General features: G+C 39.8%; 1 protein-coding gene across 1 annotated transcript in view; it reads right to left on the bottom strand.

Annotated features, from left to right (window-relative positions):
* The window catches only part of maoa (monoamine oxidase a), a 41,294-nt gene extending 38,647 nt beyond the window's left edge, over nt 1–2,647 (bottom strand). Inside the window, exon 1 of the mRNA XM_039676554.2 lies at nt 2,490–2,647. Coding sequence (XP_039532488.1) covers nt 2,490–2,583 — 94 coding nt within the window. The 5' untranslated portion in view covers nt 2,584–2,647. The remainder of the gene's footprint in view (nt 1–2,489) is intronic.
* Between the last annotated feature and the right edge of the window lie 12,942 nt (nt 2,648–15,589).

The raw sequence follows: 15,589 nt of genomic DNA, 5'->3' as shown, positions 1-15,589 counted from the left end.
CAACATCGCACACATGCACGAATGACAAACGTTTTACAGACTCAAAAGTGCAGTTTGTTTAGCACGGACTGCTAGAAACTTGGCAGGGAATCAAAGTTGTGTTGCTGATAAACGGTTTTATAGCAATGGATTGGGTGATACTGGGTCCATAGTGCTACATGTGTGGCCTTATCTTTATAAAATAGTGACTGATTACATTCATAAGTTTTCTTCAAGCATAGTAGTAGTACAGTATGACAGGCAGTAAGTAAGGCAGTTTCAGTTATCAGTAGACTATCTACTTTATTTTTACGTAAGAGTGGGTTTGTCCATTTTCAGCTTGAATGAGCGAGGCTTCCAGTTATTGTGCATCATATTGCAAACTGGCATAAATGCACTTGTTATTCTCCTAGTTTTGTCAAAAAAAGACCTAAATCAAACAAAGACCTTGCACATTCACAGAAAATAGTTTACTACCATGATCAAAAATAAGGTGATCCTGAGTTATTAAACTGTGGGCAACTTTGCAAACAGAAACCTTAATATGTCCTTCAGATTTAACAATATAGACTAAAACATTTGACTTGATTCTGTGGTCCTCTTGCATATAAAAAAATAAATACAAAAATCGCCTGTATGACAAGAAATAATGTTTCCAGCAGGTTATCACGAGGACATCTTGGCTCGATTCTGTTTTCAAGAATGTCGTTCTTGCACAAGCAATATTTCATCCAGTGTGCACTCCCTCTGAGCTGGGTTTAAATTGTCATGGCTATATTATAATGCATTATTCACTGTGGGACCAAGTCCGTTTACACTACAGGAATGGAATTTCCTGTTAGGTTATAACTGTAAAGACATCGTGCTATGCATTCACACTACTAAACAAAATAGGTCGCTTTACACATGCTAGGATGACTGACTAATAAAAAGATCTTATCACATAGCATTTTCTAATCAATTCTGCATCCTATCGTAGTGCAATATATGTATACATCGCTCTACAATCTCAGTGAAATAAACTCGCCATGGAAGATTGGGTGAAAAAAACCCCCATAGATCTCCACTAGGGCCAATGCATATTATTATTTTCACTGGGTTGTGATACAAATGTGTGACAGGTTCAGGCTTTTCACTCAGCACTTAACGTCTTATTTAACCCTGATTCTGAGTAGTATAAACATTCTTCAAAGCAATGTCTAGCCCTGAACCACTGCAAGTATGTGCATGCGAGTACTGCAGTGTATGTGGATAGTTGACCTATTTTAAGTAATTTTAGTGTGTTTAGATTGAAATGTATATTAATATACAAGGGGAAGTATATTTTAAGTTCAGCACATTTTTTTATGACCAGTTTAAACACATTTTTTGCATTTTCTATTTAATTATGAATGGTCTTGCAGTGATATTTTTTTAAAGATTATATATATTATATATATATATATATATATATATATATATATATATATATATATACATACATAAATAAAGGTATCTTTTATGAGGCAAAAAAAATCTGCATGCATGATTATACAATGTAAACTACTGTCAACTACTGACAAGTCAACTACTTATCAACAATGCATGTGCATAACCTTATGTAAAATGTAAACCTGTAAAATGTCTCTATTTTGAAAACCTGTTGAATCTAACAAGACTATTATTTCGAAAGTTCTTTTTTCAAATAAATACATGAACATGAAATATTGATTTGATTTGAAATATTCAGTTAAAATTATACTCGCACATATTATGAGTGAACAGTTATACAACATCGCTGCAGTGATTGACCAATCAGAATAAAGTATTCCAAAGAGCCATGTAATAAGGATGGGTAGCCTAGTAGTTGATATTGAAAACAGACTGTCTAATGTTATGTAGCTAGTTTGACATAATTCATCTAAAATTACAATAGACAAAAAAGTTACATTTGTCTATCGTTATTAGCCTATAGCCTACATGCAGTGTACGCATGTTACAAACTATAAAGGTAAACGTGATTTAAAAGAATATAGGCTACACTTGCCCATAAACACATATGTATATTTTAAACTAAAATCTTGATGTTTAGTATAATATAAAGTTCAGTGACGTTAAATAGCAACTACACATTGTTGCATGCCACTTAACGGTCTATGCCTCTGGCGTTATGAATATGAAATAATCATGTCACGGAAGTGAAAGAGCAAGCTCAGGTGACATCGGGAACAAATTCCCTTTAAGTCTGCAAAACTAAAACCTTCCTTTCGAGAGTCCTGTTTAAAACGTAAATATGCATTATTATTTTAAACTCAGCGATAATACAGTGTTAAGGCGTCTAAGCTTCTTAGGAAATGGAATAATCGTTCAGCAAGGGTCAGTCGCGCGCCTTATATTACTCAATAACGATGATCATAACTCTGCATTACGATCACCAGGCTGTAATCTTCAGCCATGCAAAGTTTCTTTAAAAGTGCGTTAATTGCAATGAGATTATATGAAGTTTTATGCGCTATTTTGATGAGACTAACCTGAGATCCCTCCGCCAATCACAATCACGTCGTATGCGTTCGCAGTCATGGTGCTGTTCGTCTGACTGGCGCTCAGAGAGCAGAAGAGCCGCATCTGTGTTCAAAGCGTTCTGAGCCCCGCCTCCGCCTCCCATCATTGGGAATGACAGATAGAAGAGCACCGGGGGGAAATACACCCAAGCACCCTTCCACGTGCTATGTTGGCCTATGTAATGAATGCGAAGTCACCGTGATTTTGCTAATATTTTGTTGATCCTGGAACAACATTCCTGTCCGAAAATTTTGTCTAAACCATATACCCACCCCTAAACTTAATTCGACCCATGCCTAATCCCTAAAATTATAGAGATAATAACAACACTGTAGCCTAAGCATCTAACCAAAACTTGACAAACTCTGGCGAAGTCTGATTGGTTGATTGGAATGTTGTTGCAGGATAAACAAAGATGTTGATCAAGGAAATTTTTTACAGTATTACAACATTATTGTGCAAATAAATATTTATAAAATAACCCTGCCAATCCCTGCTGTAAATATATAATATTTGATTCTACAATTGAAAATAAAAGAATGTTTGAATGTATTCTAAAAAATAAAAAAGAGATTTATCATGTGTTGAATTAAAGAACATTTTTATACAAAATATTTAAATGCAATAATAAGCCCTGTGAAGCAGTGGTTTTACAGTGAATTTACAGTTATGTGCATTTTTAGACAGGACGTGGAGCAGAGTGCCTAAAACCCCTGTTTTAAATTTACTGTAAACCACAGCTTAAGGAACTGTTCTCATGACCTGTTTTATTTATTTATTTACTTATTTATATATTAACACAATATAGGCCTATATTATATTTCCTTAGGCTCACATCTACTTAGTTCAGCAAAGTACTTTTCTTATAGTTTATACCAGACCAGTTTGAGGCATAGCACGTGTTCACCTAAGAAGAGATAGTGTATCTTGAACATACCATACCATGCTAAGTTTTCAAAAAAGAAAACTTAAAAAAAATAATAATAATAGAAACCCACAGCACTTCAGAAAATTAAAGGTGAATGATGCAAAATAATGCCAGCAGGGGTCACTCATACTTCATAAATAGTAATGGCCAGGGAATGTAAGAATTGTCCTGTAAAATTGTATCGCAGCCCCATCCTTACCATGTAATCTGGAACACAAGACAACCTAACAAATACATTTTTGCCAAAGATGGTTTCTGTCATTTTAGGTAGTTTTTTTTAACATGCTGATGTAAGTTCAAGTCTTTGTTTATTTAAAATAAGTTTGGTTTTTGTTAGTTCTTTAAACTATAAAAACTGGGGAGGTCACGGTTGACAGCTGAGATTGACAACTTCTCTGAGTGAAGTCACTGAGGCACCAGATGACTTTTTTTTGGGACCTTTGGAATGAGAATCGGGCTTTAACTTTAAATTGATATATATATCCCTTTAAGTCTTGAGATATTGGCTAATAAGGGTTCTATGTGGACCAATTTGTCATTTTTGTACAATGACACTCACATAATGATTTTATTGTAGAGAAAATATCTGCATGATCTGCATGAAAATATCTGCTCTTTTTGCATACCTGGACTAAGGAAACGACTAATGTGAGTTTTCATTTTGGTTGAAATATTTCTTTCAAGGGAATGTGAAAAGCGATTAACAGTCCAGTTACTATATCAGCCACAAGAGTGTGTAGTTGCTACATTAGTTTATAGTGTGCAACACAGAAAAGCAATCGCAGCTATATAAAGATGTTTATGAAATAATTTCGAATTACCTTAGCATATACCTTCTGAAAAATAGACAAACACTCCAACAACATGTTCACATACAATGTCATGTTTTATAGCCTAGCATTTGTTTGATATGTTGTTTCTGCTTTTATTATTCTGCTAATTATTTGTATGTTTTTACTGACAACAGATTTTATTACAAAGTAGCTGTGAAAGCCAGTGAGGTCCAAGGAGTATCGTTTCAAAGAGTGAAAACAAATGGTAGCAAAAAAACATTTCAATTTCACTATTGGAAAAATTGCAGCTGATATTGGCTTCAGTCTAATCAGGTTATAGGACAGAATAGCCTACTACACTGCCTCACATTGGTATCTTATGAGAGATCAAAAAGACATTGCAGACGTGGGGATTAAACAATGGTATTTGTCTTTTATTCATGGCATTTTTGTAACTTGCTCCTTTACAACCTTCTTAGCAGGAACAAACTTACCTTTTTGTGTTTTAGATGGTTAAAAGTGTTTTTTCCCCCCTACTCAATTGGACCGTCACACTCTTGGGCCAAAATTTGGACTGGCTTCAATTAATAATAACCCCGTTCTGTTTGAATCACCTGTCGGTTTTGCTCGATTTATCACTTGTCTGAGAGGGAATAAAGACACGCACTTGTACAACATCTGGAACATTATAATTAACGGAAGATCAGAGAACAAGATGATGTCTCATTTAGCTGGGTACCTCGACTCTGCAGCCGACTGGTAGGGAGATTTCTTAGGCCAGCTGTAGTGACTAAGTCCTAAACAAAGTCTAGTACTGGTTGCTGATTTCGTGGATTTAAGTTTAGACATGTGCGTGTGATCTTACACGTAAAATAAAGACGGAGAGCGTTCATTAATGTTATTATTATCTAGCAATTTATTTTCCTGCATATCATACAGTGGCAATATCTTAACTCATAATATAACATACAACACACCGTATCATTTACCCCAAGCGCAAGACCATGGGCACAGTCGAAAACTGTTTGCTTCTCAATCAGCGACACCTGTGTCTGAGTTACCTCCAAATTAAAAGACTTACACGGGCTGACCCGAGATCAGCTGTGCCACAAAGCACATACAGCCCCCTAGTGGCACAGCACAAAATTGACAAATACAAAGTGAATATGGCTCATACACTCCAGCCCCTAATTGCATCTTTCAGAGCAATTACACCAAATTCAAAAAGAGCCATAATACAGAAAATACATAAATACCCCACTGTGAACCAATTACTCTTTAGCTTCATTTAGCAAGCATATTTTAGTAATGGGTCGTTCAATGATGTTTGTCTTGGTCTTCAAACGAACCACACGTACCAGACCTCTCTTATCGGGGAAGGTTTCCAGGACTCTTCCTAGCATCCATGACCCACGTGGTGCTGTTGAATCCGCAACCATGACCAGATCTCCAGGAACAAAATTCCTCTTCTCCTGGTTCCATTTTTGACGCTCTTGTAAAAGCGGTAAGTACTCGCGGATCCACCTCTTCCAAAAGAGATCCGAAATGTACTGGGTTTGTTTCCACCTTCTCCTTGCGTAAATATCCCTTTTGTTGAACAATCCTGGTGGGAGAACTGGTTTTCCTTTGAGGAGTAGCAGATGGTTTGGCGTCAACGCCTCTAGATCATTGGGATCCTCTGACAGTCTTGTGATGGGGCGATCGTTAAGTATAGATTCAGCCTCACAGAGCACGGTATGGAACCAGTGTTTCCTCTAGGATTTTTCCAAGCTGTGGGGGCAGGCCCATTTCCCCGGTGGGGGGGCCTTGTCTCCCCAAAGTATTATAATCGATCATGCGCATCCCGTGTGCAGAATGATGCACTTGAAGCAACACCAAGTCACAGCAAGCAATGCTTCACATTGAAAAGAACATAGCGAAGGGATTATATCTATAATATGCTTAGTAGGGCTGGACGATTTGGGGAAAATGTCATATTGCCATTGCAATTACTGAGGTCAATATTGCAATTGTGATATGCGATTCCGATATAATAAAATGGTTTCATGAGTCCAACTTGCTTGGTTCTAAAGTAAAATGCACACACAGATTAGTGATCATTCTGTGTATTAATGTTTATTTCTCAACTCAAACTACAGACAACAACTAAATGATTGATAACACCTATAATGATCAATAAACCATCAACCAAACCATCATTACAGTGAAAGCTATCAACTTTTTTAAAAAAAATTATTAGGCAAAAAAATTTTTTTAACAAATTTTAAATTAAGTGAACTTCAAACAATCCCCACATAAACCCATAATAAAAACCATATTTACCTGTGCCCTTCCTGTCTTAACAGGTACAGAAATTGAATAAAGTTATCAAACAGTATGTGCTGCATGAATTATAAATTATATATAGAATAATCCTTATTAAAGCTACAAAAGTTCTTTAGTCAAGATCAGTGAGTAATTTTCTAATTTCCCTTTGTTCTTTTAACTTGACTGACATAACGCTTTATTCGCTGCTGGCCCTTTAAGATCACCCGTTGCCGAGACGCGGATCTCACATGCGCCTCATAGCACAACTCTTTTCGTCCTTAAGACTTTTCTTACGTTATGAAGATACTCGACAAAACGACATTTTGGCATAATTGTGTGTGTTATTGTTCGTTCAAGCTCGAAAGAGAACTGTAATCTGGCACGCGTCAGTGCATGCGCATTATGGCGCGCGTCTTTCTGCGAGTCTCATTTAGGGCATTCACAGGCAGCTTTTCAGTTCTTGTCGTGCAAAATGCGAAAAGGCATTTGCACGAATAAGAACAGGATCGTGTAACACTAGTCAAAGGATGACAAAAAAGAAGAGATGCTGCGTTAATAGCCCTAATTTGTTTATTTCATATAAAATCGCGGCATTTTGCGTTATATAATTGCATAGGTTTGAGATCGCTATTACGATTGCGATATGATTAATCGTGCAGCACTAATGCTTAGTGTATTCTATATGCAACAGTTTTTTGAGCCTTTTCTTTTAACAGTTTTAAATTTCAGTGCGCATGAAGAACATAGCACTCTCTCGACTCTATGCTGTAATCTTACATAAAGGGAATGTGAAAGGTATGGGCAATAAACTCCACTCCAGCAAGATAAAGTCATTTTATGAAAACCATAGACCTTTATGCTTTATCTACAAATGAAGTAATAATGGGAATATTGACCTTGAAGAGAGTGTCGTCGTGTCGCAAACGAACGCGACGAGCTGTGTGAATTCTGAATGGAGAATGACTGAGGCGAGATGACTTTCCGTTAACTTTAACTTAGCGACTAAAATTACACATTATGCAATGACTTTAGAAGTCTTGGAATATAGGGTGAAAACTTGATTGTGCTTTACAAAGTTTTTTATGCCTTTAGTGGGGCTTAACAAAATAACATAATACTATGCAGAATATCGGACGTCACTGAGAAGCTGTAGCCGTGGCGGGAGGATTTTAAGCGTGGCGGCCCGCCACGGGAGAATGAATGTAGAGGAAACACTGTGGAACCCTTCATCATCTAAGGTTTGCTGCCGGAGCACAGAGCACAAGATCTTCCTAATCATCCGTATCAAGCGCTCCCATGTGCCACCATGATGTGACCCAGTTGGAGGGTTAAAGCTCCACTTAATTCCCTTTTTAGACATGGCTCTTCCAATGCGGTCATGATTCAAAGAGGCTAAGGCTTCTCGCAACTCCCTTTCTGCACCCACAAAGTTGGTACCATTGTCAGATCTTAAGTGTGCAACTTGTCCTCTTCGACAGATGAACCGTCGCAATGCGTTGATGCACGAGTCTGTGTCAAGGGAATAGGCCACTTCCAGGTGCACAGCCCTGCTTGTCATGCAAGTGAATACTACTCCATACCTTTTCATGATGCTACGCCCTCTTTTTATGTCAACTGGCCCAAAATAATCTACGCCAACGTTAGTAAACGGCGGTAGATCAGGAACAACTCTCTCTTCTGGGAGGTCTGCCATTTTTTGCTCACCAGGTTTTCCACCATGGAGCTTGCAAATGAGGCATTGTGATATGATCTTCCTCACTGCAATAGTTCCACTAGTAATCCAGTATTTTCTCCTTGTAGCGGAAAGAACATGGTTTCTACCTCCATGTCCAAGCTGTAAATGGACATGACGGAGGATAAGATCGGAGATATGTTGGTCCTTGGACAAGATGAGAGGGTGTTTAATGTCCTCAGGGATTGCTGCCCTTTTCAGCCGTCCCCCAACTCGTAGAAGTCCTCCTTCAAGAACCGGATCCAATTTGAGAAGGCTGCTACTTCTCGGCACTTGTGGCTTTCCAGAAATTAGTGCAGCAAATTCTGTGGGGAATCTCTCTCGCTGGCAAAAAGTAATTATGGAGGTCTCAGCCTCCAAGAGATCTTCCAGGGTTACCTTCTGATTCCCAAGCGATGTTGAGAAAGCTTGCATCTCCTTTTGCACATCCAAACTTGCTGTTCCAATAGCACTGGTATTTGCACGCTCCAACTCTTTCCTCTTTTCTTTTAATTTAAGCAGAGTTCCTTTCAACCTAATGAGCCACGCAACTGCAAATTTCAATCTTTGCCAATCAGAGAAATGGGTCATCAATTGCGATGTGGGATTGGTGTCAACAAGTATAGCATTGACTGTCAGACTGTTCTTTACTTCTGGGTCATCAGCAGTGACACTTGTATCCACAGGAAATGTTGGCCACATTTCTTCAGGTTCCCATAGGAATTTTGGGCCTTCTATCCATCTTTGCTTCACAAGATCTTCTGCCTTCAATCCACGTGAAGCATCATCAGCAGGGTTCAAAGATGTGGGAACATATCTCCACTGCTTAATTTCCGAGTTGAGCCTGATGGTGGTTACCCTGTTAGCTACAAAGGTTTGAAATCTTCGGTCCTCATTCTTTATGTACTTAAGAACTGATGTGCTGTCAGTCCAAAAGCAAGTCTTCTTTAGTGGAAACTGGAGCTCCGATCGAAGCATCTTGTCCACTCGTACTGCTACAACAGCAGCAGTGAGCTCTAAACGGGGAATGGTCACAGTCTTCAGTGGGGCCACTCGGGCTTTACCAAATAAGAAAGTAACATGAACTCTCTTTTCCATGTTCTGCATCCTCAGGTAAGTAGCTGTACCATAGCCGTTCTCGCTCGCATCAGCAAAGTGATGCAATTGGGCGCTGACAGTCGTCCCAAATACAGCAGGTTTCACACATCTGTGGATCTTAAAATATGCCACCTTCTCAAGATCTGTCAGCCATTTGTTCCACTTCTGCTGAAAGGCTGGAGGTATTGGATTGTCCCAATTATACTTCATCCTGCATAACTCCTGCAACAGCAGCTTGGCCGGGAATACTATAGGCGCCAAGAACCCCAAAGGATCGTAGACGGAACTGATGATGGATAGCATGCCTCGCTTGGTTGCCGGCTTCTCCTTGACTTTCAGCTTGAATTTGAAAGTGTCCGTCTCGATACACCACTGCAAACCCAAAGCTCTGTCCAGCGGCAGCTTATCCCTGTCCAGATCAAGCTCTTGCAGGTTCGTGGACTTGAGATCATCTGGGAGGCTTTGAAGCACTTCTCAACTATTACTGATCCACTGAGTGAGGGTAAACCCTCCTTTGCCGCAAATGGTTATAAGGTTTTTAACCATGGTAACTGCATCCTCTTCAGAGGGCAGACTCTTCAGTAGGTCATCCATATAGAAGTTTCTGTTGATCGTTTCAATCACTTCTGTTGGAAAATTAGCCTGATTGTCTTCAGCAGTTTTTCTAAGAGCAAGGCAGGCAACACTGGGTGAGGAAACCGCTCCAAATAAATGGACAGTCATACGATGCTCTACAAGATCTTGCTCCAGGTTACCTTGAGGCCACCATAAGAATCTTAGGTAATCCCGATGTTCCTCTGCCACCTTAACCTGGTGGAACATAGCCTTAATGTCCGCCATTACGGCCACTTGTTCCTGTCTGAATCGCATAAGAACTCCAACTAACGAGCTGGTTAGGTTCGGTCCTTGCAAGAGCTGACTGTTGAGCGAAATCCCTTTGTACTCTGCTCCACAGTCAAACACCACTCATAATTTTCTTTTCCGTGGATGGTACACGCCATGGTGCGGAATATACCACACCTTCCCCATTGGCGTTTCCAACTGATGCTGCGACACTTCTTCAGCATAGCCATTGCTAATAACATCAGAAAGAAAGTTGTTATACTCTTCATGAAAGCCTGCATCTTTTTGAAGTCTCCTTTTCAGACCACGAACACGTTGCATGGCAACACAGAGGTTATTCGGCATTGAAACATCTTTCCCTTTGAAAGGCATTTGAAACGTGTAATGTCCATTTTTAAACTGAGCAGAGCCTTCCATTATCTCCACAAACTTCTTCTCTTCCCTTGACATTTCTTCCTGTTCTGCAGAATCTTGCTCATTGAAGTCGTAGTTGTACTGGCTGGTTAACAGTTCTTCAATTATATCAATGGCAATTCTGTTGGCATAAACTAAAGGGTGGTCAATTCCACAGTCACTACTTCCCCGAAAAGGACCATTTATTACCCATCCCAGTAGGGTTCTGATCGCGTAGGGTCCTTCACCATCACGACTGTTAATCACCTCCCAAGGCTCCATCAACTTGGAGGCGTTTGTGCCAATTAATAGGTCAACCTCAGCATTTATATGGGGAATCTTTACATCGTCTAAATAAGGCCATTTTCTCAGCTCCCTTTCACTAATTATGTTGGCTGTAGAGATAGGTATCTCTTCCTGGGTACACACTTTAGAAAGTGAATAGAAGCACTCACCAGAAACTCCTGAAATTTCCAGATTGTCAACAATGGAGCTTTCTACTGCGTTATCATGGCCCAAGGTGCGAATGTGAATTTTGCATTTGCGTCCTTCCACATTCAACTTGTCGATGAGCTGCCTGGTGCAAAAAGTTCCTGTACTCCCCGGGTCCAGAAAAGCATAGGTTTCAATAACCTTGTTTCCTTTTGAGCACTTCACCTTAACAGGCAAAATGGGAAGAATTCCATTGCAGTGACCAGCCCCTGTAAGACAACAAGCGGAGGATGTTGTGCAGCTGTCGGAGGAATTCGACGCCTCAGTAAATTTCTGCTCACCATCCTTCTGATCCTTTTGAATAACTCTTTCCATCTCTCCTATATGCAAAACACTGGGGTGCGTTCGGTTACACTTGTTGCAAATAATGCGCCTATCGCAATCTTTACTCAAGTGTCCTGTGCACAAGCAACTGAAACACAGACCTTTCTCTTTTAGATAGTCCAGTTTCTCCCTGTGTGTCTTTTTCCCCAGTTTAAAACATTGTTCCAAAACATGATTACCAGCAGCACAATACAGACAGGAAACAGAATCAGTCTTGGTAAAGGATGTTCCTTTTTTCTGAGCCATTTCCTCGGTACTATCTGGTTTGCTGTATCCTTCCTCAATGACCACCTGTGTTATGGTGTTTCTTCCCAACTGAGGTTTTACCTGTGACTTGTTTACTTTTGTAGCTCCCCTAATAACAGGTAAATTGTCTTGTATATCACCAAAGACTGGATCTGCAGTGATTCTGACCTGGCGCTCGATGAACTCCACAATGTCTGGGAATTGTGCTCTTCGCCCAGTTTTCTCCAGTATCTCACATGCCCTTGCTCTCCACTTGTCTCTGAGTCTGTATGGAAGCTTTTGACACAGAATCTTTATGTTTGCTGGCATGTTAAGTTCCTCTAAATACCGAAGGTCCTCCATAGCGTTGGAACACTCACGGAGGAAGAGACCATATGCTTTGAGCGCGTTGGGGTCCTCAGCTTTGATACTTGGCCATCCTATGACTTTCTCCATGTATGCTTCTGTTATCTTAAACTCATTTCCAAAGTGTTCCTTGAGCAATTTTTTGGCAATAGCGAATCCTCTATCTGCATTCATATGAAGGCAGCTGCGCACAATATCTCTTGGCTGCCCCCTAGTAAATTGCTCAAGATAATACAAACAGTCACCTTTACAGCTGGTCTTTGCCTCCACACAATGTTCAAACGCCTTTATAAATGTGTTGAACCTTAGAGGATCTCCATCATAAATTGGAATTTCTCGGCGTGGCAGCATTTGTAAAGTTTGCATTTTAACAAGAAGAGCTGTTATATCATTCTGTTGCTGCAGCAAATTGTGGATACCTGCTGTCTGATTTTGGCTTGGCAGGGGTTTATGTTGATCCAGAGTGGATGGAAAGCTTTGAGTTACAGTTGGCTTTGGCAAGATAGATGGATTGGTTAAAGGTAAAGCATTGCTTTGTAGTGGTGGAGATGCATATCGCTGTGAGTGCGGAGGCACAAATACTGAGGCCTGTGGATTGAGAGGGGTGGGTGGGAGCTTAGATCTAGCTCCTTTCCTAATATAGGACGCTATTCCATCAGATTGCCTTGAATGGGTGCTACTACCGACCTGTAGCACTGCTAACTTAGCAGAAGTGGCAGCTATCTCAGTGTCCATCTCAAGTTGCTCCTTCTTTCTCCTTAAGATGAGCTCCTGCTCCTCCAATGCATATTTGTCCTTTAAGGCAGCAGCTCGAGCCAAGAGTGCAGCCTGTTCTGCCCTTGCCCTGAGTCTGGCTGAAGAAGTGGAGGATCTACTACTGGAGGACCCACTACTTGAGCCATGGTGCCTTGACTGCACATTTGAAATGCTGTCTTGAGGTTGAATCTGATCATCTTCCTCATCCTTTCCACCAGCATTTCCTCTTCCATTGCTGGCATCAATCTCATTTCCATTTTCAACATCAACATTTTGAGTTTCAATTTGAACCGGCAAATCATCATGATCATCATTCACTTTAGTAACTGAACAAGCTTTAGTGTCATACAACCATTGATTTGTACCCACAAAAAACTCATTGAAACTCAACATTTTCGCTTGATACCATATTTCATGTTTTTTTGCTTCATCAGCAGGCAATAAACCCAATAAAGATGTATGTACATGCTAAATTTCATCACACAACTTATTGTACATGTTAAATTCATGTTCAACCTCACTGACATGCCTTTTATCACCCATCAATTTAGTAATAGATTCTTTTGCAATTGACAATTTGCTAAATTTACACTTTCTTTCCTTTTCTAAAGTGCTTATTTTTTCCAACAAAGCTTTGGGTGTTAATTTAACCACACGTTTTTCAGTCTCAGGGCCAAGCTGGCCTTTTCCCTTTTCAGTCATAATGACAACACAAAGCGATTTAGCTTATTAATCAATAAGTTCGCAGAATAGTTTTGTGTTGCGCAACAACTCGTCTAGACGCGTAAAGTTATTTTTAGACGGTTGCGAATTACCACCAATGCATTGGTTTTACGTGAATGTGTGCACACAAATTACCATGGCCAAGAATAATATCAGCGCTGTTTACCACATACCCCAATCGAGCGTTGGCCGGCTTGATGAATGGTGTCCCGATGTAAAGATGCTGATAATCCGTTGACCCAGCAGCTCGCTCCGGTACAGCTCCTTTCAGCAATCGGCAACTCCAAACATTTGCCCTCCTCACATCCGTGATTTCCAAACGAACACAGTAAAATCCACTTTATGGCTGGCCCGGCCGCGTCCTCACGAACGATTATCCAAATCGAAGCAGTTTTCGACCTAAATGTACTGACTAAGTCCTAAACAAAGTCTAGTACTGGTTGCTGATTTCGTGGATTTAAGTTTAGACATGTGCGTGTGATCTTACACGTAAAATAAAGACGGAGAGCGTTCATTAATGTTATTATTATCTAGCAATTTATTTTCCTGCATATCATACAGCGGCAATATCTTAACTCATAATATAACATACAACACACCGTATCATTTACCCCAAGCGCAAGACCATGGGCACAGTCGAAAACTGTTTGCTTCTCAATCAGCGACACCTGTGTCTGAGTTACCTCCAAATTAAAAGACTTACACGGGCTGACCCGAGATCAGCTGTGCCACAAAGCACATACAGCCCCCTAGTGGCACAGCACAAAATTGACAAATACAAAGTGAATATGGCTCATACACCAGCCATAAAAATTACAAAGAACTCAACTGACAGCTATTATGTGGACTGTCTGTCATGTTGTCAAATCAGCCATTAAGTTAATTATAGCCCCACTGAAAGTCACATTGTATGGATGAGCCAAAGTATGTGTAACAAGACAGCTAGCACAAGGCAGCCAGTCAGACTTTAAAAACAAAAGGGCACTGTTTATTAGATTCATGTGCAGAGCCCCAAAAGCTGTCATACTTCTAGTGGAGTACAAACCTGTCCAGCAAGCAAATTGTCATAATTTCCCAGCGGTAGGCTACAGTTTCATCAGTCTGCAGAGGGTGAATTTATTTCCACAGATTAGAGAAATTGGAGGAACAATACATTTTCTTTCTTTTTTTTATATTTGGCATTTGTCATTTACTGTACAATTCCACAATGCAAACATCATAGTTATTATAACTGTACGTGATTAGCTTGACAACTTGCTGCTATTATGTGTCATGAGCAATTGCGAGACTTTGATGATGAAATAAACAGAACATTGACTGACATTTTCCACATGCAGTCTGGCATGGTAGATCACTGTGAACCCCACAGTAAAAAAACTGAAGGAGGTTTACAAAGTCTATAATTGGCACTATGATTTGTACAAGAGTAATTTTCATTATTCAAATATTAAGCCGGTATAATGAAGCAAAGGTGCATGCCTGGAACATGTGGGCAATTCCAGAGACCTTAAAGGGATATTTACCACAAAATGAGCTTTGTGTCATCATTTACTAACCCTTTTGTTGTTCCAAGCCTGTATTTCCTCTGTCGAACACAAAATAAGATATCTCAGTTTTTGTTTTGTCTATAGGCCAATGGGTTTCAGTGTTGTTTTGGACTCCACTGACTTTTATTGAATAAAACAGGTAAAACAATCTTATTTTGTGTTCTGCAGAAGAAATAAAGTCATTCAGGTTTGTAACGACAGGAGTAAATAATTACTATTCATTTAAATTCTATCCTAGATATAAATCAAACTTATATAATTCACCACTTGCATTGTGCAAACATCCAGCCTTCTGTCCTGGTCTGTGTATTAAATCTCTCAACATAGTCCGCCAAAGTGACTCCCCCTCAGCTTCATCAAATTTCCTTCAAGATTTACAATGTTGTTGTCGGCATCCGCTATTTTACACACGCGGTGATCAAAACAATGGAATGCAATAAAAGTAAATTGACTGGCTGAGCGCATGCGCAGGTGCGACGGCCAGGCCTACATCTGGAAATCCGAGTGCTTACGACACTTTAGGCTACATGCGACTCTTCTTGAAGTCTTGATGGGTTGTTGGCAGTGCTAATGAATCGTAAAA

The sequence above is a fragment of the Pimephales promelas genome, chromosome 7, assembly GCF_988280905.1.
Source record: "Pimephales promelas chromosome 7, fPimPro1.hap1.1, whole genome shotgun sequence".
NCBI classification, from domain to species: Eukaryota; Metazoa; Chordata; class Actinopteri; order Cypriniformes; family Leuciscidae; genus Pimephales; species Pimephales promelas.
The sequence above is the reverse complement of the archived record's forward strand: the minus strand, read 5'-3'. Positions and strand labels throughout refer to the sequence as shown.